Source organism: Papilio machaon, chromosome 14 (genome assembly GCF_912999745.1).
Source record: "Papilio machaon chromosome 14, ilPapMach1.1, whole genome shotgun sequence".
In the NCBI taxonomy this organism is placed as follows: Eukaryota; Metazoa; Arthropoda; class Insecta; order Lepidoptera; family Papilionidae; genus Papilio; species Papilio machaon.
In genome coordinates, this window is record NC_059999.1 from 7883422 (window position 1) to 7906592 (window position 23171).

A 23171-nucleotide genomic window follows, 5' to 3' on the forward strand; every position below is an offset into this window, starting at 1 on the left:
CCCTTCATCAGGGTGAGTGGGATTGGTATTATTTCGCGGACGCGGCCCGTCGCTCACTGAAACTAGTCGGTGCCGACACCGGATATATATACGTGAGTGTTTTAGCCGTTTCTATATAAGTTAGTGATAATGTCTCACGAAAGTTTGAATAATTTAGTAAAAAAACTCATACATGAATTTGTCAACTTTGTACCATAAATATAATATATTTATACCAAATTGCTGTAACATATTACTATAATATTTTTTCTTATAAAAAAATCAACTAAAACGCTGAGAAACTTTAACTTCATAGTTTGTATCTGTTGTCCTTGATGAGCCAGAAACTGTCAATCACCTGTCCGTCAAGATCTACTGACACCTGCAATATTATACAAATATTAGTAAGTGATTTAAGATATTATACAATGCATTCAAGTAACTATATATATCTTTTTTCACTGTGGGTTTCTGAGACATATATTTTAAACGAAGATTTTTGTCTCAGAAACTAATATTATTATCGGTAGCAGTTAATATTGGAAATATATATTTTTGTCAGTTTTAAGTTAATTACTTAATTGTGTAATGTCTACTTACTTGCTCTATATTAATGTGAGTTTTGTTAAAAGCCTTGAATCTCGTGTAGCCGTAGTCCTGAGATCTGAATGCGGACCACTTGTGAGGTTTGCCTGAACAAATTACGTTACCAGTACATCATAATGACCAAGTTTGTATTAGATCTGAAATTTATTTAATTGCAGTCGAACTTGTGACCTCTTTTCCAAAATGAACTGTTACCACAGACCCCCCATGGCCTAATTACCTACTTTTAAGATCAATTATTATTATTAACTAGCTTTTACCCGCGACTCCGTCCGCGAGGAATAAAAAATAGAAAACGGGGTAAAAATTATCCTATGTCCGTTTCCTGGTTCTAAGCTACCTGCCCACCAATTTTCAGTCAAATCGATTCAGCCGTTCTTGAGTTATAAATAGTGTAACTAACACGACTTTCTTTTATATATATAGATTCTGACTTAGGTCAATAGAAGAAGACAGAGTGAGAATTAGCAATGCTTTAAGTTCGATTACTGAGATGCTACTTTACACTGAGGTGTCAAAATTGTGTGTGTGTGTTTGTGTGTATGAATGCAATACGTTTGAAATGATCGCGGCCCTCCTGACATCCCGCAGAGCCTGTCACCACGTGCACCGGCGCCCTGCAACAGTACGACACGAGTCAATGCCTATAAATATTTGTTACTTATCAAGTTAAATAGTTAGGAAAATCAAAATTGCAGAGTAAATTGAACAAAAGATCTAAGTTTTACATCCGTAGTCACTTAGCATTTTGGTATTTCATATACTTCTCTTTTTTTATTTGTAAATGAAGTCTTTGTAAATTTATTCGGTAACAAAATAAAAATCAAATATTTAAAAAAATACATTTATTTTTCCAATTAGTACAATTAAATCGTATTAAAATTAACAAAAATTGTTACAAAATATTTATTTTTATATATAATGTTTAAAGCGATCCATCACAAAAATGAAAAACGTAATTATATAACAAAATAAATAACTATAATTCGCTTCTGCAGATCTTAAATTGATTGCATATTAATTAAAGATATGTTTGGTTAATAATTTATTTTTGGAATTGTATATTTCTACTATAATTTGTTTACAAGATTAATGAATTAAAAAAAAACGCATTTAATATTTTTTTTACAAATACCTATATAATATATGTTAGTGTATATTTTTTTTTATACTAATATGCTTATTTATACAATTAAAATGTCAAAAAATTCCGACAAACTATTTTCCGAATATAATAATTAGATCACAGTTTTGATGACAGGCCGATATTTGCTATTTTGTCGGTTTCGCAAACTCCGACTTATATGACTTATTCCTAAGTCCCCCCCCCGCTCCCCCCTCGCTAGGGGTAAGTCTACAAATTGTAGAAGGGATGGTGGCGATGTTTGATGAGCCAGAAAGAGTCGATTACTTCACCCTTTAGATCCGCATCCACCTGAAAATGTAGTCTATTTTTAAATACTGTATAGTGACTAAAACTAAGAAAAAAATCATTGATTTGTAAGTTTTTTTTTATTATCAAAAAGAGTGTGAACTATAATCGGGTGTGTTACAACTAGAGATGTGTGCTGTGTGTGTCACCTGCTCAATGTGTATGTGAGTCTTGTTGTGAGCGAAGAAGCGCGTGTATCCGTAGTCAGTGGATCTGAAGGCGGACCAGCTCGGGGGCTTGGCTGCGGACAGACACACAAATATAAACACATTTCTGAACTTTGTATAATTATATTCAAAGTTTAGAGCAGCTCGCGGTTACTCACAGACAAAGGGATCGATACGTTCCTGACATCCAGCAGAGCCTGTCACAATGTGAACTGGCGCGCTGCAAACAAACATACAATACCTTATATGTTTCATTATGTTTAAATCAAATATATTAAAGTAATTATTAAATAAATTTATGATATATTAAGCAATGCACATTCCTTTATGAGTCGGTTTTACAATGTCAAAGTTAAAATAAACTATTTGGAAATGTTGCTATTTCATAGTGTCAAATAAACTTTGAAAGGTAAACTATTTTGACAAGAAGTAAGTGTCACTTAAATATCCAGCACTGTACTTGAACATTGTGAAACAAACCTAAAGTTTATGTAACTATGTTAAACAGATTGATTAATAACCGCAGGTTTGAAACCAAAATCTCTGTATAAAACATATCATCTGTCATTATCTTTGACAAAACAAAAATAACAAAATGTTTTAAACTTAAATTTTGATCTCAGAAACCTAAAGTTATTTACTTCACTGTTTTGTCATAGTTACAAATCTTTATAGATTAGTTTAAAGCAAAATAAGAAGCGTAAATGATATGAAAGCTTTTATCAAATAACAATTATATAATTTAAGAAACAAGTATTTACCTTCAAACAAAAATTTGGAAGAATATGTTATATTTTTTCACAGCTCGAAGATGAAATACACACAAGCGATAGTTTGGAAAAACTCATCGTACAATACATACATTTAGAAACAAACCATGTTAGTAGAAAGCGTAAATATATATTGCTTATTTTAGTCATAATTTACGTCATTCAATAAGATTTTTTAAACGTTAATAGACCCAAATAAAAAAATCTATTAAATGGATAAATAAATTTTTTGAACACAAAATTATTTCGATAAACGTTTTACTAAAATCAAAACTGTGACTATAAATGTACAAGTGTGTAGATATGGTGTAATGTTGCGTGTAGATGCTCACCCGGGGTTGGTGTAGGGCTGATGCAGCGAGCCATTGTACACTTGCTCATCGTACACCGGCCACAGCCGCTCATACGAGTGCTCGTGTGCCCACACCACCAGGTCCACGCCGTACTGCTTCAGCAGCGGCTCCATGCCTGTACACATGACACGTCTTGACAAATCATAAATACCCAATCTGTTATCAAAAACGCCGAAAAACCTGGTTCCTTTCGTAACTATTTCAAAACAGGAAGTTTTACATAATCTAGAATTAAAAAAAACTCTAAAAACGTTCTCCGTGACTGATACAATGTAGCACTCACCGTAGCTGCCCCAAATGGGTAAGCCCTTCCTGGTGTACTCGAAACTGCAGTCGATGTCATCAGAGTTGCTGCAGTACATCGGCCTGTGACCGTACAGCACGATCCACGGCCGCTTGGCCCTGCAATGCCGGACACACGCCGGACACTTTATACTTACCCTCTTTGTATCTCGGTTCCAAAATACAACAACTGCTTTCCCTACACTTACGTACGGTTCGTAGTTTTGGCGGTTGTTCTGGAAATCCGTCTAGTACAAGACGAGGGCTGTGTGTGTTCACTCACCCATGCCCAGCAGTGGGAGCCCGACTCGCGTGGGCAGATAGTTGTCCTCGCAGAGCACATGCTCGTTGCTACAGTACATGGGCCGGTGTCCGTAGATTACGATCCACGGACGAAGTCGCCTGTTGACCAAGCCAACTCTCTCTTTACACTGATATTGTATGCATGCTCCTCTGATATTAAGACATTTGAAAGCATACTCATCTACATCATCCCGAAACACTCATTTTTTTTTTGTTAAAAACAAAACACTTTTTTTTAGAAAAAAACAGACATAGTACTTTTCAGTTATTTGAATTTCTTGTCTTGTGATCTTATATAAATTGTCATTGCTCGCCTCTTGTACTGCGACTCCATAAATTTTTATATCCAGATTCATTCGTCCATGAATTCCAATGTTTGACTTTCTGTCAGTCCAAGTTATAATTGATCCAGCAAAATAAAGAAAATTGTAGCACGGCAACCCCGTGTTTAGTATAAAACCTTCTGCACTCTATTATTAGAGAATGCAAAAAAAATTAATTTAGCAACCGACTGACGAAGAGGCCGTGGAGTAAAAAATATTTTTTCGTAAAAGCCTTTAATAAATTTACTGAACATTTGTAAACAGAAATTGTGACAAGAAATACAGCAATATTAATTTCCAGCATCAATCCATCACAAAATGTCTCACACTCAATGTCTAGGATGTGTAATTTGCAGCATCACTTGAAGTGTTAGGTTTCTATAATAACTTCTTCCTTCTTGATTAAACTTCACATGTATGTTATTACAAAAAATTCAAACGTAGAAATATTAGAAACCTTGAGTTTTTTACTTTCCAAGCATCACCTTTGTGGAGGTCTTGTGGAGGTTAGTGAAAACACACACACACGAGTTACATTTTAAAAACAAATCGTCATGCTTTTAGACGGATTCCAGAACAACACGCTCATATTCAGTTAAGTTATAAATCGAAACACTGGTAACACCTTGCAAGAAGTAAGGGAAAAGAAACATCTATTTTGGTAAAAAAAAAAGGAATTATACTTTCCCGATATAGAACAAATAAATAATTCAAAATAAACCCTTTTCTTTAGAAAAATTCTTTACTTTGAACAGTATTCGCTTTTTTTGTGACTGAGTAGTCACTGTTTGCCTTGAGGAGGCATTTACAGTTTCACCAGGCTTGAGGTGGCCGGGCGCAGATGGCGCTTAGCCTAAACCTCGTTTAAGAGTAACTAGGCTCGAGGGCTCCCTCTTGGCTCGGGCTGTTACTTCATTATTATTACCGGATTGGGGGTATTCGCCAATAGAAAATATCTCACAGGCATGAACTAAACGTCGTCATCACGTCACTAGCCTTATTCCACTTTAGTGGTGATTGTGCACAAGGTTTTATAAACCTTACAGTTTTGGTTTAATTTTTTCGGCTGGTCACCAATTCTCTTTAGGAGGAGACACGAACTGAACATATTTAATACTTTAATTATTGTAATTAATTCCTGTCTTTAATTGTTGCAGTTGTTGTACTTTAGATTCGAGAAAAAATATTGTGACATTAAAAACAATATATGAAAATACAATTATATATTGTTTTTATATGTGTGTGAAAATTATGTTACATGAAAACATATTAGTGACGAAATAAAGAAAAGAAAAACAACATAAATTAGCAAATAGCGGTAACAATATATGTTGGAACATAAAAATAATTGATTAATAATTTCTTATATTTACGCGAACATTACACGTGTATGACATAGTCTAATTATATGACTAACTTTGCATATATGTTTTTTATTTTATTATGATCAACTTGCTTAAGGTCGCGATGTTTCGAGAACTTTTTAACAAATGTCAATGAAATCTTTAGTGGAATTAAATATTAAGTCTACTACTACTTACTTAGTTACTTACTAACTTAGTTATTTTTATATGAGAAGTGAAATTTATAATGAAAATTTTTAATGAATAATAATTTCATAATTTATTTTTCAACCTTTATCTCAATAAACTTTTATTTCGTAAAATCAGAAAATAGTTTTTTTTTACTTAATCAGATTTGAATATTTAAACAGACCATCGCAATGTCTTCTTTTTTTTACTTTATTCGAAATGATTTTTTTTATTCAATTATTTGTTACAACATTTATATCATTAACATTGTTACTGAGAGCTGTAATTAAAATGTTAATTTTATTAATGACTAGCCGTTGCCCGCGACTCCGTCCGAATTAAAAAATACTTAATTAGTAGCCTATGTGTTCCTCCAGACTATTTTCTACATCTGTGCCAAATTTCATCTAGATCCTTTGAGTCGTCCTGTATATAACTTCAAACAAACATCCATCTATCTAAACATTCACATTTACATATAATATTAGTACCTAAGATAAGTCAATGTCCGAATGTAAACTTAATTATCTTACTAACGTTATTATTATAAACTAAATTATAATGTAACTAGTTAGATTACAAATTAACAGATTTCACGATCTTTTTGTTTGGAATTATATTAGTTACCACGTAATTCCAGAACGACTACGCTTTAGGCTACGTTTTTTTTAGTTTGAGAGGAGTTTGCGGGCTAGCAGCGCAGTTAGCAGATACCGACCTGTTCTCCTCCCGGTTGGCCTCGCTGAGGTCGCGATGCAGCCAACGGAACTGATTCTCTAGGACCTTGAGGCCGTACTGCAGGAAGTAGTAGGGCTCCGTGGAGATGGAGACGAAGTGCACAGGGCCCACGTCGTAGCTGTAGTAGAGGCTCTCCGCGCCGCCCGGCATAGAGAACCGCGCGCGGTAATTGCTGAAGTTGCTGCAGACATCAAATGTTAAGGTTACAAAAAATAGTCCAACCAAAGATTTTTTAAATTGTATAGAGGTTGAACCTCGACGAAGTATGTATATACAGTATTTGTACTGACTAGGCCTCCTCGTGGTTGCCGGGGCAGGTCATGTAGGGCACGAGCGCGGCCAGCGGCTGCACCTGGCGCATGAACTGGTCACCAACGCGGGCGTTATCGTCGTGCATGTCGTACGCAAAGTCCCCCACGTGGATGATCAGGTCGAAGTGACCGCGCTGCGCCTCGTCTTGCAAGTACGACAGCGCCTGGCGGCGACAACCAGCTTTGTTCCATTATCAAGTCTTCAGTAAGAAACACAGTAAAACCAGAACTTCTCGTCCTTAATGTATTTCTGCAATCTCGAACAAACGTCAGTCCATACATAGATGTGATGCTAGTTGAATTGTTCGAGATTGCCAATTCAAAATGAATGTGTTGGAGATGTGCGACTCACGTGTGCGTTCTTGTTGCCCATGTCACCGAATATGGCGGCGCGCACTACCCAATCCTCGCCGGCCGGCGGCGTTTTGAACCAGAACTCCTCCGACCACCCGAACTCGGAGCCCACATGGTACACTGCAAGTAACCAAGGATACCTAAACTCATGAGTCCATTAGAGTCCTAAAAATGTTTAGGATTTTGCTCTCTTTGGACTAAATTTCATTATTTGTATGACATTTTTGAGTCTGAACGAATTGTTTACCATATGTGGTGTCATGCTTTAGATCTTTCATGAGGACGCGGTGTATGAACTGCGCGCGGCGCTCGTGCCCGCCGTCCACGAAGAGCGTACTGCGCCCCGAAGCCTCCTGGTCCATCTGGCCGACGCCGTACTGTGCGCGGCTCTCGCCCGTGTCGTTGAATGTCGACCATGTCGCCACTATATCGTTCGTCTTCTCTGGTGTCAGGGGGCAAAGTTAAACATCCGTGGATAACTTTATTAATATTAAATATTGACTGGATACTGTTATGGTGATATGTTTCATTACCGCCTTTGACACTATCTGACAGAAACATCAGAGCCCACTGCCCGTGTGATCTCTCTAACACTACTGACGTCTAATAGAAAATCCGTTAAGAGATTTTCGGTATTCTAAAGTTCAATGAGAAACTGATCGTACGTATGTAGTATAGCAAAAAGAATTAAAATAAAGCCTCTAGCATATTAGTATTACAATTCCTCTATAACAAATACGCGGCCAATTGAAAATAGTATTTGCGTGCAATCAATTTGTTAAGCGGCGGTCATTATCGGCTGCAGATTGCACGCACTGCGAGCCGCGCCCGCAAGGTTGGCCTAGCGCAGACACGAGGACTGACACTATACGATCTGCTATATCTGTCTATTCTGTTCAATATATCACAAATATAGGTATTTAATAAAATCACACAACTAGTCACAATTCATGTTAAAGAGTTTAAAGTTGCTGTTTTTAGAAGATAATATAAGAAAATAGATGAAAATCCTGAAGTTATTCATTTTAGTGAAAATCAAACAATTCCCATATTGATAAATAATCTTACTAATATTAAAAATGCGAATGTTTAGATAGATGGATGGATGGATGGATATTTGTTTGAAGTTATCTCCAGAACGGCTCAACTGATCTTAATGAAATTTAGCAAAGATGTAGAAATTAGTTTGGAAGAATACATAGGCTACTTATTAACTTTTTTTAAAACTGCGTGAACACAGTCACAGTCTACAGCTAGTATTATATAAATATGTAAATTATAAAATATATGATATCATATTTATGTACAATAGCTTTTTCCCGCGACTCCGTCCGCGCGAAATTAAAAAAATTTAGAAAACGGGGTAAAAATTATCCTATGTCCTATTCCTGGTTCTAAGCTACCTGCCCACCAATTTTCAGTCAAATCGATTCAGCCGTTCTTGAGTTATAATTGGTGTAACTAACACGACTTTATTTTATATATATAAGATATAATTTCTCCAATCAATAAAAATCTTAATTAAAAATTTTCCATCATGCATTTTTATTCTGGGAAATTAAAAAGTTAATTGCCTAAGAAATGTGGCGTTTCCTTTGGCACTAACTGTAGCAATAAAACCACTACAATTTTTTTTTTGTGTTTTGTATTGTGGAAATTTGTAATTTATAATAAGATAAAATAATTTCAACTATGACTGTTCTAATAAACAGTATAAACAAGTTAAGAAAGTAGATAAGCGACCTCTTTGCTTGTTTATACACACATTATCTGAATGATGAAATTTTATTCAAACAAATTCTCTAACAAAGACTCAAATGTTCTGTTTTTCAATTTCACTATTAATGATTATTTATTTACAGAGTTAGTACATGATAAGACTATCTACTTATGTCAGTACAAAACTGTACAGCAAGGATTGAACATCTCTTATCAGTGTTATAATGTTTAATGCATTATTTTGTACACGACTACCCAGATGTCCCAATTTTACTTAGCTAATAGTGGATGAATAAACATAATTATCTATATATTTCATAATATTAGTCCAGTACTTTTTAGGTTGAACATGATGTGTTTTTTTTTTTTTATTAAACATCCGAAATATATAGAAAGCAAAAATGAGAAAATGATTGTGAAAGAACAATTATATGTTTCATATTTTAATTTTAAGTTAAATGGAAAGTAAATGTATAAAAATATTTAATCGAAAATTTTGCATTATCATCCTAATTACAGGTGCATATATTTCACTCATTATACAATACAATGCAGTGTAAAATTAAATTACTTACCTCCAAAGGAAATATGGACCTGTTCAGGCTGGCAATAAGGACAATCGTATCCTGGCCCTACTCTCTGTTGTTCAATTTTCGCCCGCGAAAATGCAACACACAAGAAGAGAATTAAAATCTTCATATTACCAATGTCAAACGTTATCATTACAAAAGTAACAAGGAAATAACTACTTGCTTTGTCACAGTTGAATACTCATCAACAACTGTAACAAAGCCAAGCGATACTTAGATTGTAATTACGAGTATTGTTTTGAATCGAATCGCGGGCAATAAAAACTGAGTTTGATAACAATAATCAAAACGAAACTTCATTCACTGTCAAAGAGTATGTAACTACTTCGTAGTAGCGTTTCCAGGCGTCCGGATAAAGCCGGATATAGGTAGGCTTTTTGATTGCGTGTCCGGCCAAAATAAACGGTTTTCCGGCTTTTGTTAGGCTTTTCACAAACGAGAGTGTACCTATTAATACTAAGACAAAATCCTAAATAATATAGGGTGTCCGACCTTTCTACCCAAATGTCCGGCAAACTGGCTGGTCTGTCCGGCTAGTAGGTTTGGCGACCTGGCAACCCTCTTCGTAGGAAGATTTGAGATTTAGACCAATTTTAATTAGTTTATTTGCACGGTAAAAATTGAAATTAAACATTTTAATTCTGGCAAGTACCAGAATAAAAATGTTTAATTTCAATTTTCTGACACGCGAAGAAAAAACATAGATACCAACATAACGAACTCAATAATAAAGGAAGGTGATTTTTATCGATATTGATAAAATGTGGGGTGGTTCGGGTTGCCCTTTTTAACTTTAAAATATTATATTTAATACAACATTTACGCTCGTTGTTGAATCATCAGCCATTTTGAAATTATTATTTTACAACATCGAACCTAAATGTGCCAAAGGGTTATAATATTAATAAAAAGTAACTAGTCGTTAAAAGTATATTGATCGATAAATAACAATAATTAGCTTAATCTGTAAACGTTTTAAAGTGGCATTAAAACAAATATGATTAAGACCTACGATTTCTGTGCCTCTAGTCGTGAAGCTTTTATTCTTTATTTTTACTTGGAAGATTGAGGAATCTATTTAGTTTTACTTTAACAAGTATGAAAAATAAATTGTCCTACTATTTCACATAAATTAGGAGAAATACTTCTACTATAGTGGAAGAATTCAACTAAATCTGGTCACATAGACTTGAAAAGATAATTTACGTTTAAAATTTGATAGGGTTTTTAAATGCTAGAAACCAGAGAGAGTAGGAAATTGCAGGAATTTTTCACAGTAAACAAATAAAACGAACAATTAAAACTAGTCATTTATTATAATTGCCTCATATATTTTTTTTTTAATAAAAGATAAAAAATCTTACTGTTTGAAGGCTCGATAATAGAGCCAACGCACAGTATTATTGCTTGATGCTTGTCTTTTGATTGCGAGATTTCAACACATACAATATAGCAAATTCACAAAATTATAATTATTTTTAACATACATATTAAGAAATTCGTACAAAACATTGTCTTTTGAGTAAAATCGTTATAAGATAGTATAAAAATATTCACACCATCAAATAAAATGATGTCATATGATATGGAATTAAAACAAAATAAAAAAAAATTCTACAAGTAAAAATATCACATGCTAAAATCATTTTTTTATTCGTTCAGGATAAAAAATATTTTTAACTACACTAAGTAATGAGGAAAGTGGTTTACTTGATAATTTCTTTGTCATTGACATAAGATAAACTCACACAACATTTTCACGTACGTAATGTAATACGTATCAACAAACAGCCCAACACGCCCAACAAATATAGAAGTTGTACTTGTTTTCTACACTACCATTTACAGTACGCTAACAATTTTAAGTATACTGTTCTGAACACCAACCATAATGTTTAATGACTCTTGTCTCACTTCTATAGGTTTAACATTAACACTAAACTGCATGATGAGTTTCATCCGGATCGTCTTCGTCACAGTCGGACGAGTCATCATTGTCACAGTCAGGTGAGATGTCATTGTCACCGTCGGGTGAGACGTCATTTTCACAGTTGGGCAAGTCGTCATTGACACAGTTGGGTGAGTTGTGGTTGGACGTCATGGGTCTGGTGTGCGGACGCAGCAGTGTCTTAAACCATGGATTTATTATATTGTTAAAAAATCTTCCAAACTCCCGAAACAGATCCTTATCACCGTTCAAATATCTCATACAGATTTTAACTCTCCTCGGCTCATTTGTGAATGTTAGTTCCACCTGAAAGTCTAATTCGAATGTGTGCTTGTTGACTTTGATAATTTCATTAGTTAAACTCTTCTGTCTCTCGAGGAACTCGGAGTGCCTCATGTAACACATCTTAGAGGAATACTTTCTTCTCCAGACGGCTTTCGTCGCCTTTGTGGTGAACGTAACTTTTTCTTTTTGCGAGTCTATCGTCTTCTCTTCGCCTTTGTTTAAGGCGATGCCCAAAATTTGGACAAATATTATTTCGGTGACATCTCTGACGACAGATTTCCAGTCAGGATTTTTGATGGCGGTGATTTCTTTCGGGCTGATGTTGGTTTTGTACTCTGTGGCGTATTTTATTCCGAACGTCTTCGGCTTTTGAAGCAAAATAATTCTTAAAAAACCTCGACATCCGTTAAGTTTTTCTCTCTCGTAAGCGGATGCGGCAAAATTGAAAAGCGTACATAAATCGTCGGCCATCTTGGCGGAGATGCCGCAGGCTACATTGTGACTGTGCTCGAAGGGATCTTGTACGCATATGGGCGTTGTGAATTTCAGAGGGAGGGATAGATTTTTTTCCAAGTTAGTTCTATATCTTTCGAATTCGTGGGGCAAAGTGGAGTTATCTGCGAAGAGCGCTTTCTTAACGGGATATCCGAGGTAGGGGCAGACGACAAGTTGGTTGAAGTCGAAGGTGGCGTAGTACTGGAAGAAGCCGCCGAGCAGCTCCGCCACGGAGGAGGTGTTGGTGGAGTTGGGCAGACGGGCGTAGTCGCTCATGAAGCCCGCGTTCCAGTCGTCGATGTCGCAGCCGTCTGCGGGGTCTCTCTGCAGCCAGCGGATCGAGGGCAGGATGGAGATGGGGGCTTGCTGGAGGTAGAATATGATCATCATGGTGAGGGCGTAGTTGGTGACTCTGCGGGTGCCGGTGAAGCCGTGGGCCTGCGCCCAGTAGCGCACGAGGAGGGCGAGGGGCAGCAGACGAGGGTCTGCGTGCAGCAGGAAGTCGATGAGGCGGCTGTTGCGGGTGCCGAGGGGCGTCTTGAAGGTGAGGTCGCAGTGTGTGCGGCTGGGGAGATGGTACAGCTTGATGATGGGAGTGTTGGCGTGAGGGATGGGCACGATGTCCGAGAATAGAAGTTTGTGCCCGTAAAGGGCTTTCCTGGCTTTCATTATGTAGTTGTTGTTGGAGTGCTGTTGTTTGTTCGGGATGTTTATGAAACAGTCAGCATCGCTGCACTTGACACCGAGACCGGTTGTTATGGAGCCGAAGGGGATTGCCGTGCAACCTGTTGAGATAGAGTAAAAGTCAAGTGGAGTCCTTGATTTATACTTTAGCAGCCACTATGTGTATAAGTTGACATTAATGGATAAATTTTGATTTAGTTATTTTTTTTATTTTATACATTATATTGGATATTTACCGGGCCAGATGACCTGCAGAACCTCTTCGAGGTCCGAGTAGAGGTCGCCTATTTGCTTGACCTCTTCTTGCGTCAGTCGAATCGCCATCAACACGTTTTCCAATTGTTCATCGAACTCCCCGGACAACAGTATTTCGTGTGGACTCAATATTGTCCCTGGAAAAAACATCAAAATGTTTAGTTCAATTTTAGGAATAACAAAACCCTTTTAAAACTTTTATATGAAGAAATTTTAAAGATTCTCACTTCCTTTTTTAGTTTTCTGGTGTTCTTTTTTGGGTGTTGCCGCATTTAAAGGTTTTGTGTAGAAAGGTTTCACACAAACCAATTCCCCATACACAGCAATTTTCTTAGATTGTTTAGTGGCAGCTTTTGCCTCCTCGCTATTGCTAAATGATAGGGTAGCATATTGTTTAGTTACTTTATCAACCTTTACTTTGCCATATTCAGAAAATACCCTCTCCAAGTCTTGTGGTTGAGTATACATAGGAAATCCTGAAAATACAACACAAAAAAATGCTCTACTAATGCAAAAAACATAAAAATATTCACATGAACACTACATACGAGACATATGTACTAGACATTTCTTATTTAATAAATACCTGTAACATAAACTTTGTTGGGCACATTACATACTGGTGCTTTTTGTTTGACTTCCATTTTTTACAATAGATATTTTCCTATAAAAAAATTGACAAACTTTATTCTCATGTTGGATTTCGTAACATTATAAAACAAAATTTTAAAACGAAATCATAAATAAAAAAATAAAAGGATTCAGGCTAAATAGAAAATAAAAAAAAAAACTATGATTCAATTACATTTTTTTAATAGAAATTACCTGTTTTAACGTCAATAACTTTAGTAAAATAATTGGGAGTCAGATAGCCAGCTTCATTGCCTGGTGTCAAAATAACCTCATTTACGGATTCGTAAAACTTTAAACCTTCAGCCAATGCCTTTGCTAAGTTAATGAATATATATATTTGTACGTTGACCCGTATACCACTGATAACATTTGTGTCTAATGTGCCTTTGGACAAATGAATATGACGCCTCTTCATACGACTGAGACCTTCCGATTTTATCTTTGGCCAACAATGGTAATAGGTTCCATGTACAACTGTTTTATATTTAGGCTAAAAGGATTTAAGGTAACATTACAAGAGTTTAATAATACCATGTAGATTTGAACCTGGATAAATGAAATCTAGATAAGCGAGGCATTTCTATAAGTTAAAATCATTATCAGGTCCCCCTATTAAAAGACAGCCATTGTAAGTGAGAAACTATGGTAAGAAAGAAACCTCTATAAGTGAGGAACATATTGCAGTCCCTTGGACTTTAGCTTATCCAGGTTTAGGTGTACAAATAATTATAAAGAGATATGAAAGATGGCAGAAGAAATTGACAAATTTTTACACTTAAATTAAAACATTTAAGATACTGCAATGATTTTTAAACTAGTTTATACTTACTTCTAATATAGGTGTTAGATCAGAGTCATCAATTTCTACAGAATGCCCTTGATTTGCTTTTATTTCCAGAATGTTAGTTACAGAATTCCATCTCAATTTAAATCTCTGTTTGTCATTATTACTTACTACTCTCTCTACATCACTCTTATCATATTTTCCTTTAAAATTTTTATGTTTTAGTAATACATCCACAGCTAAGTATCCATCAGTGCTGAAATGTTAATAATTCAATGAGCATGGAGCAACATATTGTTCAATGTATTGCAACGTAATTGCTAACGTATTGCTTTATAGTTTAACATATTCAATAGATATATTTTGCCTTTTTATTCACTTTAATGAACAGTATTTTTGTTTAATGAACGCAATGTAATTAAAATAGGCTCACCTTAACGGAAGACCTTCCTTGTAAGCGCCGTGTCGCAATAACCAACTTAAAGACTTGCTGAGCTGTATATCTTTTTTATTCCTGTAAATACGACGTATATGTGAACGTGTTTACAGAAATTGTCCAGTATGCATTACAAAGTGTCCCTACATTTATGATCGCTTCAAATCAATCGCTGTGTATGATTGTGTGAACAATCAATATTTATGCACTTTTAAACAAATGATGAAATCGGTATAGAGCTTCGGAGCGTGGTATTAAACAGGAATTCCCCAGTAGAAAATAATAAAACAAAGTAAAGAAACAAACCTCACAAAAATGCTCTGATGACAGAACACGTAAACAGATAATATAATTTAGGAAACAGTGTATACACGTATACACAGAGAAAAACTAGATGAGTAACATCATAGAAAAATAATATATTAATAAATTATTAGCCATCACTTCACCCAGGAATGGAATATCTTTCATGCTTTGTAACGCGCGAGCGATTAATTGGATCAGTTATTATATTTTCCAATTTTCAACATTTTCATGGACCTTTGGAAGTGTGTTGTGTGCCATTGATATTTAATTTTCTCTAATGGCATACTAAACTAAAAATGTAGCAAACTGTTTCAAATAATACATGTTTTTCTTCTACAAGTACTGTATATCTTATCTACAGTTTTAAATAACAAAATCAATAGAAACTAATTTTTATTGATTAAACTCAAACCATTCCATAGACAAGATATCATAGACACAAGTCAGCTGACTAAACTTTTATCATTGGTCTTGTGATAAGTTGCAAACTCCGCCATTCTCGGATCATCTTTTCAATCTTTACCGTCCCGTGAGTCCAAAATTTCTATTTTATATAGTAATACAATTGGTTTTCTTTTATATTATTTGTGCTTGTGTTACTAGATGTAAGTAGTTATGTTTTAAGCTATGTAGGGATATAGATTTTTGTGATTCCGCCATTTGAAACTCTTATTCGGCAGTCTTGTAATGTCACATTTTTTGATGTTTTTACTTTCATGTTTTTCTTAACTATTTCACTCTGTTCAAGTCTCTTTCTTGTATCTTTCAATTATGTCGATACTTAAGACTAAATAATACATGTATGTATATAATAATTAAATCCTTGGTTGAGATACACCCATGATCATGTGATAGATTTTTTAGTCTAGAATTCAAAATTATCTTAAAACCTTATTATTCTTGTTCCTATATAATTTTTTTCAATTAGGTTATTGTGGATGATTACTATTTTGTCATGTATTTTTACATTGATAGTCTTATTGGAATCATGCATGAAGTAACTACACAAACTGTATCTATACTATGTGTACATCATATATGTAATTAATTTTTATTTCCCTATCCATCTAATATTTAAAATTATTATGTCGAAAGTTTTATGTGAACATTTGCTCTAGAAATCCTAAATAATGACATATCCTTTTAGCCTAATCAGATGTTGAATAATATTGCTGCAAATATTCATACATTTTTCTATTAATTTGAGATATTGCTTTATATTCTTCAAATATTTTATCCGAATTTATGTAATTAGTATATAATTTTTTTAACCCCAATTTTTTTTCTCTAATATTCTCCTTAAGTAAAATTAGTTTTGAAAATAACACCCTATTCTCCCTTTATTTGCTAAATCTATAATTGAAAATATTCCACAATTTAATTCTAACAGAAATTGCTACATTTGATGAACATTTTAAACTATAAAAAGAAAAAAATATGAATGAAAACTTCAATTATGTAACATTGTATAGATCCTTCCAGTCCTGGAAATATTTTAACACAATTACATAATTCTGTTTTCATATTTAATTCTTTTGCAAGATATAAAATAGAAGTAGAAGAACTTAATAAACTCAACTCAAAAACTAATTACTTGAAGGTAATTGTTACAAAGCAAATAAATACAAGATTATATTGTTATAAAACTTCAGTCATCTCAGAAAAAAACCTGAGTTTGACATTGATGGATGGCTGTTATTATCTAGGCCTGATAGGAGCTAGGTCAGCTGATACATCTCTCAGTTTGTCTATACATTTGGAGGAGCTAGTTATTGTTCCAAGACTAGACTGTATTTTTCCTTAATAATTTTTTGTGAATATACACTAATAGAATAAAACATAGGTCATTCATACAGTGGAGCTTGGGTAAGTGAGACGTCATTATAAGTAAAAGTTATTTTCCAGTTGTTACTACAACCTCCATATGTGAGACATTGCAGTCTCTTTGACTCTTGCTTATCCAGGTTTGATTGTATTAGCTTATTTTGGAGAATTGTCCATTTTTTTGTATTATGTTGTTATTTCTTGTTCTTAGCTGAATATCATAGACTTTATTTGGCAACTAAATCTTATCTTTTTAAGTGTGATAATTCAAATTTTTCTTTAAGAAATTATATAAAGAGAGCAAGTTCTGATTTCTTTTGAATGCGCCTTATTATTCTGTATTGAATTTTATTATTCTTGTAATGTAAGTAAATTAGTAATATAATTAAACTATCAGTTTTTTTTGTGCCATTACTTTTGTGATTATTTTATAAAGATAATTTATTTTAACATATGTTTGTGTCGACAGTTAAAGAACACTTAATTCAAAATGGCGACAAAGGGCGGTTTGAAGAAGATCGCCGATGAGGAGAACGAGGAGAGATTCGGTTATGTGTTTGCCGTGTCTGGTCCCGGTCAGTATAACAGACAAGTAAACATACAATCATGTTGCAGTAACACTGCACCTTGATCCATCCTGGATTGTGATATTTTACTTATAACATAATAAGGAGAGTACTGACAGCATATTAGAGCTGGGAAGTAAACCACTGTTGAAACTTTGTGATAAACTTAGTTACAGTATAAGTTATGATTCATAGTAGTCTTTGATTGTTGAACAATAAAATAATGTAACATTTGTGTGCTCAGTCGTAACGGCGGAGAAGATGTCCGGCTCCGCTATGTACGAGCTGGTGCGTGTGGGTTACAACGAACTGGTGGGCGAGATCATTCGTCTTGAAGGCGATTTAGCCACCATTCAGGTAAATAGTACCAACAAATAAATTGTTTGACATTGAATCCGATAATTTTAAACCTTTTTAAGTAATAACGATATATTCATGTAGGTATACGAAGAAACATCAGGCGTAACAGTCGGCGACCCCGTGCTCCGAACTGGCAAACCCTTGTCCGTGGAGCTTGGTCCCGGTATCCTGGGCTCCATCTTTGACGGTATCCAGCGACCCTTGAAGGACATCAACGAGCTGACACAGTCCATCTACATCCCAAAGGGTATCAACGTGCCCGCCTTGGGGAGAGAAATCGACTGGGAGTTCAACCCTCTCGGTGTTAAGGTATCAAGTGTTAAGAAAATTTATAATGACTTGATGTAATCTTTGCAAGAAATAACTAAATAAAATAAACCAATTGGACAATGCTGTGACACCAGGCTATGTCTATTGTATTATTTATATAAATATGTATATATAAAAAACCTACTTCAATTAAGTAGACTTGTAATAATGTATGTTTGTCTTGTTTTTGTATCAGGTCGGGTCTCACATCACCGGTGGAGACTTGTACGGTATTGTACACGAGAACACGCTGGTGAAGCACAAGATGCTGGTGCCGCCCAAGGCAAAGGGTACCGTCACATACATCGCACCCGCAGGCAACTACAAAGTCACTGTGAGTACAACACTATCTTACATACATACATACATACATACAACTATGTCTGTTTTTGTCAGTTTTATATATGTTGTTAGCCACTGACCTTTATAAATGGACTGGCTATAAGATGTAGTTTTTTGTGCCTATTTGATTTTCGCCATTTTGGCGCTGATGGTGGCGTTTGTGGCGGTCGCGTGTCTTCAAACTAATACGGATTCGAGCAGATATGTGCAGATTGCATCACGATGTTTTCCTTCATCGTAAGAATGTCAGATAAATGAGTGTATGAAATTGGAAAATCGAAAATAATGTTGGTACATGGCGGAGATTGAAGCTGCATGTATAGATTTTAATTATAGTTCGGTCAAGTGCTTAGCAACTTCATTCTGTGATGTAATATACATTCATCTTACTAACATTATAAATGTGAATGTTAAGATGGATGGATGGATGTTTGTTTGTTTGAAGGTATCTCCGGAATGGCTGAACAGATCTTGATGAAATTTGGTACAGATGTAGAACATATTCTGGAAGAACACATAGGCTACTTATTAAGTTTTTTTTTTAATTCAGACAGACATAGACTTTTTGTGATGATAAGTAAGAAATGCTGTCAGAAGATGTTGTAACTAACAGTATGTATGTGTCAGGATATTGTGCTGGAGACGGAGTTCGACGGTGAGAAGGCGAAGTACAGCATGCTGCAGGTGTGGCCGGTGCGACAGCCGCGCCCCGTCACCGAGAAGCTGCCTGCCAACCATCCTCTGCTCACCGGACAGCGGGTGCTGGACTCACTCTTCCCGTATGTCCTTACTTCTTTCTTACACTTTTAAATATGTCAACTTTTACTAATTTAATTATTAATTGGTTATGAGGTATCTGTCAAATTTAAAAAAAAGATACATTTTTATTTTTTTTAAATGCTAGATTAAATGCGCTAGTGTCATCTACTTGTAATATTCAGTTTTGTTTGATGTCACATTAGTGTCATAGTTTTGATTGTCCGGTTGTCCGGGTGTCAGATGTGTGCAGGGTGGTACGACTGCCATCCCCGGTGCCTTCGGGTGCGGGAAGACCGTCATCTCGCAGGCGCTCTCCAAGTACTCCAACTCTGATGTCATCATCTATGTCGGTTGCGGCGAGCGTGGTCAGTGCACGACATCTCTTCTAAGTTTTTTTTAAGATTTTTACCAAGAAAAAAAAATTGAATCACTTCTCAAATATATGTTATCTTTTGTTAAATACAATGTGTCTAAATCTTTATTTTTTTAAATTCTTGTACAATCAAAGTTTTATTTTAATAAAATATTAGAACACTTTAAAGTTTACATTTCATGTAACATTTGTAACTATTGTTTTGTTAAGGTAACGAGATGTCAGAAGTACTGCGAGACTTCCCCGAGCTGACTGTGGAGATCGAGGGTGTGACGGAGTCCATCATGAAGCGTACAGCTCTCGTCGCCAACACATCCAACATGCCTGTAGCTGCTCGAGAGGCCTCCATCTACACCGGTAACACTCACAAATATGTCAAATGTGGAAAAAAAAGTTGGATGATTTCTTTGTTTGAATTAATGATCAAATTCAACTAAATCTTTTTGCATTGAACAATCTTCTTATTTAGAAAGGCTATAGGATATTTAACATCACCCTGTAACAATAAGGAGCGGAGCAGAAAAAATAATAAAATTTAGCGAGTGAAAATGTAAAATTAAACTTTATTGTTTGAGTTGGCACGTCTGGTACAAGAGGATTTTTATTTCCGACGTGCCAACTCAAACGTCGTGTAATACATTATAGTACTAAGACTAGTATAGTTCTGTAACAATTTGTTGTTAACTTGTAGGCATCACTCTATCCGAGTACTTCCGTGACATGGGCTACAACGTGTCTATGATGGCTGACTCCACGTCGCGTTGGGCGGAGGCGCTGCGTGAGATCTCTGGGCGGCTGGCGGAGATGCCCGCAGACTCCGGCTACCCCGCCTACCTGGGCGCCAGGCTCGCCTCCTTCTACGAGCGCGCCGGACGCGTCAAGTGTCTCGGCAACCCCGACAGGGAGGGTCAGTACTGGTACACTACGACATGCCTCACGACTTGGACTACCATGCCTACCTGGGCGCGCGCCTTCGTGGGCGCGTACCTACCTAAAAACTCGCCTTTAATTAAGATTTTTATCTTTGTGAAACTTAGATTGACGTATAAATGTGTAATGTTGTTAGGATCCGTGTCGATCGTGGGCGCGGTGTCGCCCCCCGGTGGTGATTTCTCGGACCCTGTGACGTCAGCGACGCTGGGTATCGTGCAGGTGTTCTGGGGTCTGGACAAGAAGCTCGCGCAGAGGAAACACTTCCCCTCCATCAACTGGCTCATTTCATACAGGTACATCTTCTAGAAGATAAAGTCGACCACTATTATTTTAATTTTTTTTTTGGTAAATAGAAATTAATTAAGTATTTCTTCTACAGCAAGTACATGCGCGCGCTGGATGACTTCTATGAAAAGAACTACCCAGAGTTTGTACCACTCAGGACAAAGGTATGTTCATACGAGATGTAGAAAGATTTATTTGTTATTTAAACGTGAAAAGGAGTTTACAATGTATGTATGTTTGTTTGTGTGCAGGTGAAGGAGATCCTGCAGGAGGAGGAGGACCTGACTGAGATCGTACAGCTGGTGGGCAAGGCGTCCCTCGCGGAGACGGACAAGATCACCCTCGAGGTCGCCAAGTTGCTGAAGGACGACTTCTTGCAGCAGAACAGGTACCAACAAATATTGCAACTTTCACGTGATCCTATTTAATTTAAACGAAATTGTTTATTTTATTGATTGTTGTTTTTTTTCCAGTTACTCTGCCTACGATCGTTTCTGTCCGTTCTACAAGACAGTGGGCATGCTCAAGAACATGATCGCGTTCTACGACATGTCGCGACACGCCGTGGAGTCCACCGCGCAGTCCGACAACAAGGTGACGTGGAATGTGATCCGCGACGCCATGGGCAACGTCCTCTACCAGCTCTCCTCCATGAAGTTCAAGGTGCGACACCACAACTGAGACAATTATAGCTTTGTAGCATTTCATAGCATTGAAGTTAACGTTGTATTGCTCTCCTGCAGGATCCAGTGAAAGATGGCGAGGCTAAGATCAAGGCGGACTTTGAGCAGCTGCTGGAGGATATGTCGGCCGCCTTCCGCAACCTCGAGGACTAGATACTCCCCCCCTCTCCCCCCTTGTTACAATTAGTCCTAATTCGACTCTTTTGAGTGCGTAGCGTTATGATGTATAGATGTATTGTGACTATTCCGCCATGTTTCTGTTATCCCCCGCGGCCGGCAGCAGGTCAGGCGCCGCTACTTGTTATTTATATGATTATATAATTAAATATTGCTATTTATGTGAAATTCTTTAATCAATGTGAGTCGTATCGAGCCCCAGCATTCCACGGCGAGCATGTCGCCATCATGTCGACGCCATGTCGCCGCCATGTCGCCTCTCCAGTATTATAAATGGCGGTTGTACAAATATAACACTCTATAAATTATTATATCTAGCTGTTTGCAGTTACGTGTTGAGGTGACGAAAGTTATATTATAAATAAAATAAAATTATTATGTTAAATTAAAGTTGTGTTTTATTTTATGTAATGACGTAGACCCGAGGATATCTGACAAGATGGCCATAAGTCAAACTGAATTAGTAAAGCTCACTAGGAGGGCGTCCTGTCAATGTCTAGAGTCACAAGTTCCTTTTCATACTGTAGATATCATGTTTAATTTCTAAAGAAACTAAACGCGATAGCAGCGTCCCATCGAACCAAATATCCTTTTTTTTATTGTTTTATAGAGGGGAATGCTTTATGCATACGCCGTGCCCCGGGGGGGACACGGAGTTATGTGAGATTCTCTCCCCTAATGAGAGCATACCCGCTAAACCACCTCTGTTCCTCCTGCGCATTGGTGACGGGGCTACGGGTACGCTTTTGCACTCCTCCGCGGCCCCGTCCTCGCTAGCCGCCGAAGCGGCTCCACCACTGGGGTGGGTAAACCCACCAACCATCCTTTGGGGAGGCGCGCCGGAACGATACGCGCCATCATCCTGGCCCTTCGAAGCGGGTGACAGGTCCCCCGGAACCTGCCAACACAGGGCTATGGAAGCCGGAGATGCGGGGTTTTACCCCCGCCTCCCCAACCACCATCGGCGGGTCCGATGTCGGGTCCCGCCGTTGACCCTACCGGGCCGCGGGGGGGCTGGATATGCCAGTACCCCCCCGCGGCCCCACCACACACATCCGGACACGAGGGCTGCAGGGGGCAGGATAAACCAGTACCCACCCGCACCCCCCGCGGCCCCACCTCCAGGCCTGCTCCGAGGCGGACCCCCAAAGTCCGCCTCTGGCAGCCTCCTCCGGGTGGGTCGGCCCTGCACGCTGGACCAGTCAAGTCCGGCCCAAGACGACCGGCCGTCCCTGGTTCCTCTTAGCTTCACCGTGGGAGGCAGCCACGGTTACT

General features: G+C 37.0%; 3 protein-coding genes across 8 annotated transcripts; 1 reads left to right on the top strand and 2 right to left on the bottom strand.

Annotated features, from left to right (window-relative positions):
• Nucleotides 1-239: 239 nt before the first annotated feature.
• LOC106708427 (acid phosphatase type 7) lies at nucleotides 240-9732 on the bottom strand. 3 transcript variants are annotated; one of them, XM_014499933.2, is made up of 10 exons: nucleotides 9445-9732; nucleotides 7398-7592; nucleotides 7149-7270; nucleotides 6776-6960; nucleotides 6466-6666; nucleotides 3591-3709; nucleotides 3287-3422; nucleotides 1141-1202; nucleotides 580-671; nucleotides 240-361 (listed from the first exon to the last, which is right to left on the bottom strand). In XM_014499933.2, the coding sequence occupies exons 1-10, from the start codon at nucleotides 9590-9592 to the stop codon at nucleotides 290-292; spliced, it is 1332 nt and encodes a 443-aa protein (XP_014355419.2). In that variant the 5' UTR covers nucleotides 9593-9732; the 3' UTR covers nucleotides 240-289. The 3 variants fall into 3 exon arrangements, with proteins under 3 accessions (XP_014355419.2, XP_014355418.2, XP_014355417.2); XM_014499932.2 differs by lacking the exons at nucleotides 240-361; nucleotides 580-671; nucleotides 1141-1202; nucleotides 3591-3709 and adding exons at nucleotides 1779-2020; nucleotides 2167-2258; nucleotides 2343-2404; nucleotides 3873-3991; XM_014499931.2 differs by lacking the exons at nucleotides 240-361; nucleotides 580-671; nucleotides 1141-1202 and adding exons at nucleotides 1780-2020; nucleotides 2167-2258; nucleotides 2343-2404.
• Nucleotides 9733-11269: 1537 nt separating this feature from the next.
• Nucleotides 11270-14607, bottom strand: LOC106708425 (speckle targeted PIP5K1A-regulated poly(A) polymerase). 3 transcript variants are annotated; one of them, XM_045680835.1, is made up of 5 exons: nucleotides 14589-14607; nucleotides 13713-13790; nucleotides 13354-13602; nucleotides 13108-13263; nucleotides 11270-12972 (listed from the first exon to the last, which is right to left on the bottom strand). In XM_045680835.1, exons 2-5 carry the CDS (start codon nucleotides 13768-13770, stop codon nucleotides 11396-11398), a joined length of 2040 nt encoding a protein of 679 aa, XP_045536791.1. In that variant the 5' UTR covers nucleotides 13771-13790; nucleotides 14589-14607; the 3' UTR covers nucleotides 11270-11395. The 3 variants fall into 3 exon arrangements, with proteins under 3 accessions (XP_045536791.1, XP_014355414.2, XP_014355413.2); XM_014499928.2 differs by lacking the exon at nucleotides 14589-14607 and adding an exon at nucleotides 14057-14084; XM_014499927.2 differs by lacking the exon at nucleotides 14589-14607 and adding an exon at nucleotides 13952-14030.
• A 1112-nt stretch (nucleotides 14608-15719) lies between these two features.
• LOC106708426 (V-type proton ATPase catalytic subunit A) lies at nucleotides 15720-22252 on the top strand. 2 transcript variants are annotated; one of them, XM_045681007.1, is made up of 14 exons: nucleotides 15720-15814; nucleotides 17579-17684; nucleotides 17920-18032; nucleotides 18117-18344; nucleotides 18541-18678; nucleotides 19314-19465; nucleotides 19686-19810; nucleotides 20029-20175; nucleotides 20510-20725; nucleotides 20885-21044; nucleotides 21131-21200; nucleotides 21288-21424; nucleotides 21510-21699; nucleotides 21780-22252. In XM_045681007.1, the coding sequence occupies exons 2-14, from the start codon at nucleotides 17600-17602 to the stop codon at nucleotides 21870-21872; spliced, it is 1854 nt and encodes a 617-aa protein (XP_045536963.1). In that variant the 5' UTR covers nucleotides 15720-15814; nucleotides 17579-17599; the 3' UTR covers nucleotides 21873-22252. The 2 variants fall into 2 exon arrangements, with proteins under 2 accessions (XP_045536963.1, XP_045536964.1); XM_045681008.1 differs by lacking the exon at nucleotides 15720-15814 and adding an exon at nucleotides 15875-15890.
• The last annotated feature ends 919 nt before the right edge of the window (nucleotides 22253-23171 follow it).

What these genes read in the sequence shown, in the direction of transcription:
- LOC106708426 (XM_045681007.1), top strand. Translation starts at nt 17,600, where the DNA reads ATGGCGACAAAGGGCGGTTTGAAGAAGATCGCCGATGAGGAGAACGAG. An exon ending in GTGCTGGACTCACTCTTCCC is followed by an intron (nt 19,466 to 19,685) that starts GTATGTCCTTAC and finishes TCCGGGTGTCAG; the next exon opens with ATGTGTGCAGGGTGGTACGA. An exon ending in AACTGGCTCATTTCATACAG is followed by an intron (nt 21,045 to 21,130) that starts GTACATCTTCTA and finishes TTTCTTCTACAG; the next exon opens with CAAGTACATGCGCGCGCTGG.
- LOC106708427 (XM_014499932.2), bottom strand. Translation starts at nt 9,592, where the DNA reads ATGATAACGTTTGACATTGGTAATATGAAGATTTTAATTCTCTTCTTG. An exon ending in GCCAACCGGGAGGAGAACAG is followed by an intron (nt 3,992 to 6,465) that starts GTCGGTATCTGC and finishes CTTGGTCAACAG; the next exon opens with GCGACTTCGTCCGTGGATCG. An exon ending in CTCACATACACATTGAGCAG is followed by an intron (nt 2,021 to 2,166) that starts GTGACACACACA and finishes CTACATTTTCAG; the next exon opens with GTGGATGCGGATCTAAAGGG.
- LOC106708425 (XM_045680835.1), bottom strand. Translation starts at nt 13,770, where the DNA reads ATGGAAGTCAAACAAAAAGCACCAGTATGTAATGTGCCCAACAAAGTT. An exon ending in CCAGAAAACTAAAAAAGGAA is followed by an intron (nt 13,264 to 13,353) that starts GTGAGAATCTTT and finishes TGTTTTTTCCAG; the next exon opens with GGACAATATTGAGTCCACAC. An exon ending in TCTGCAGGTCATCTGGCCCG is followed by an intron (nt 12,973 to 13,107) that starts GTAAATATCCAA and finishes CTATCTCAACAG; the next exon opens with GTTGCACGGCAATCCCCTTC.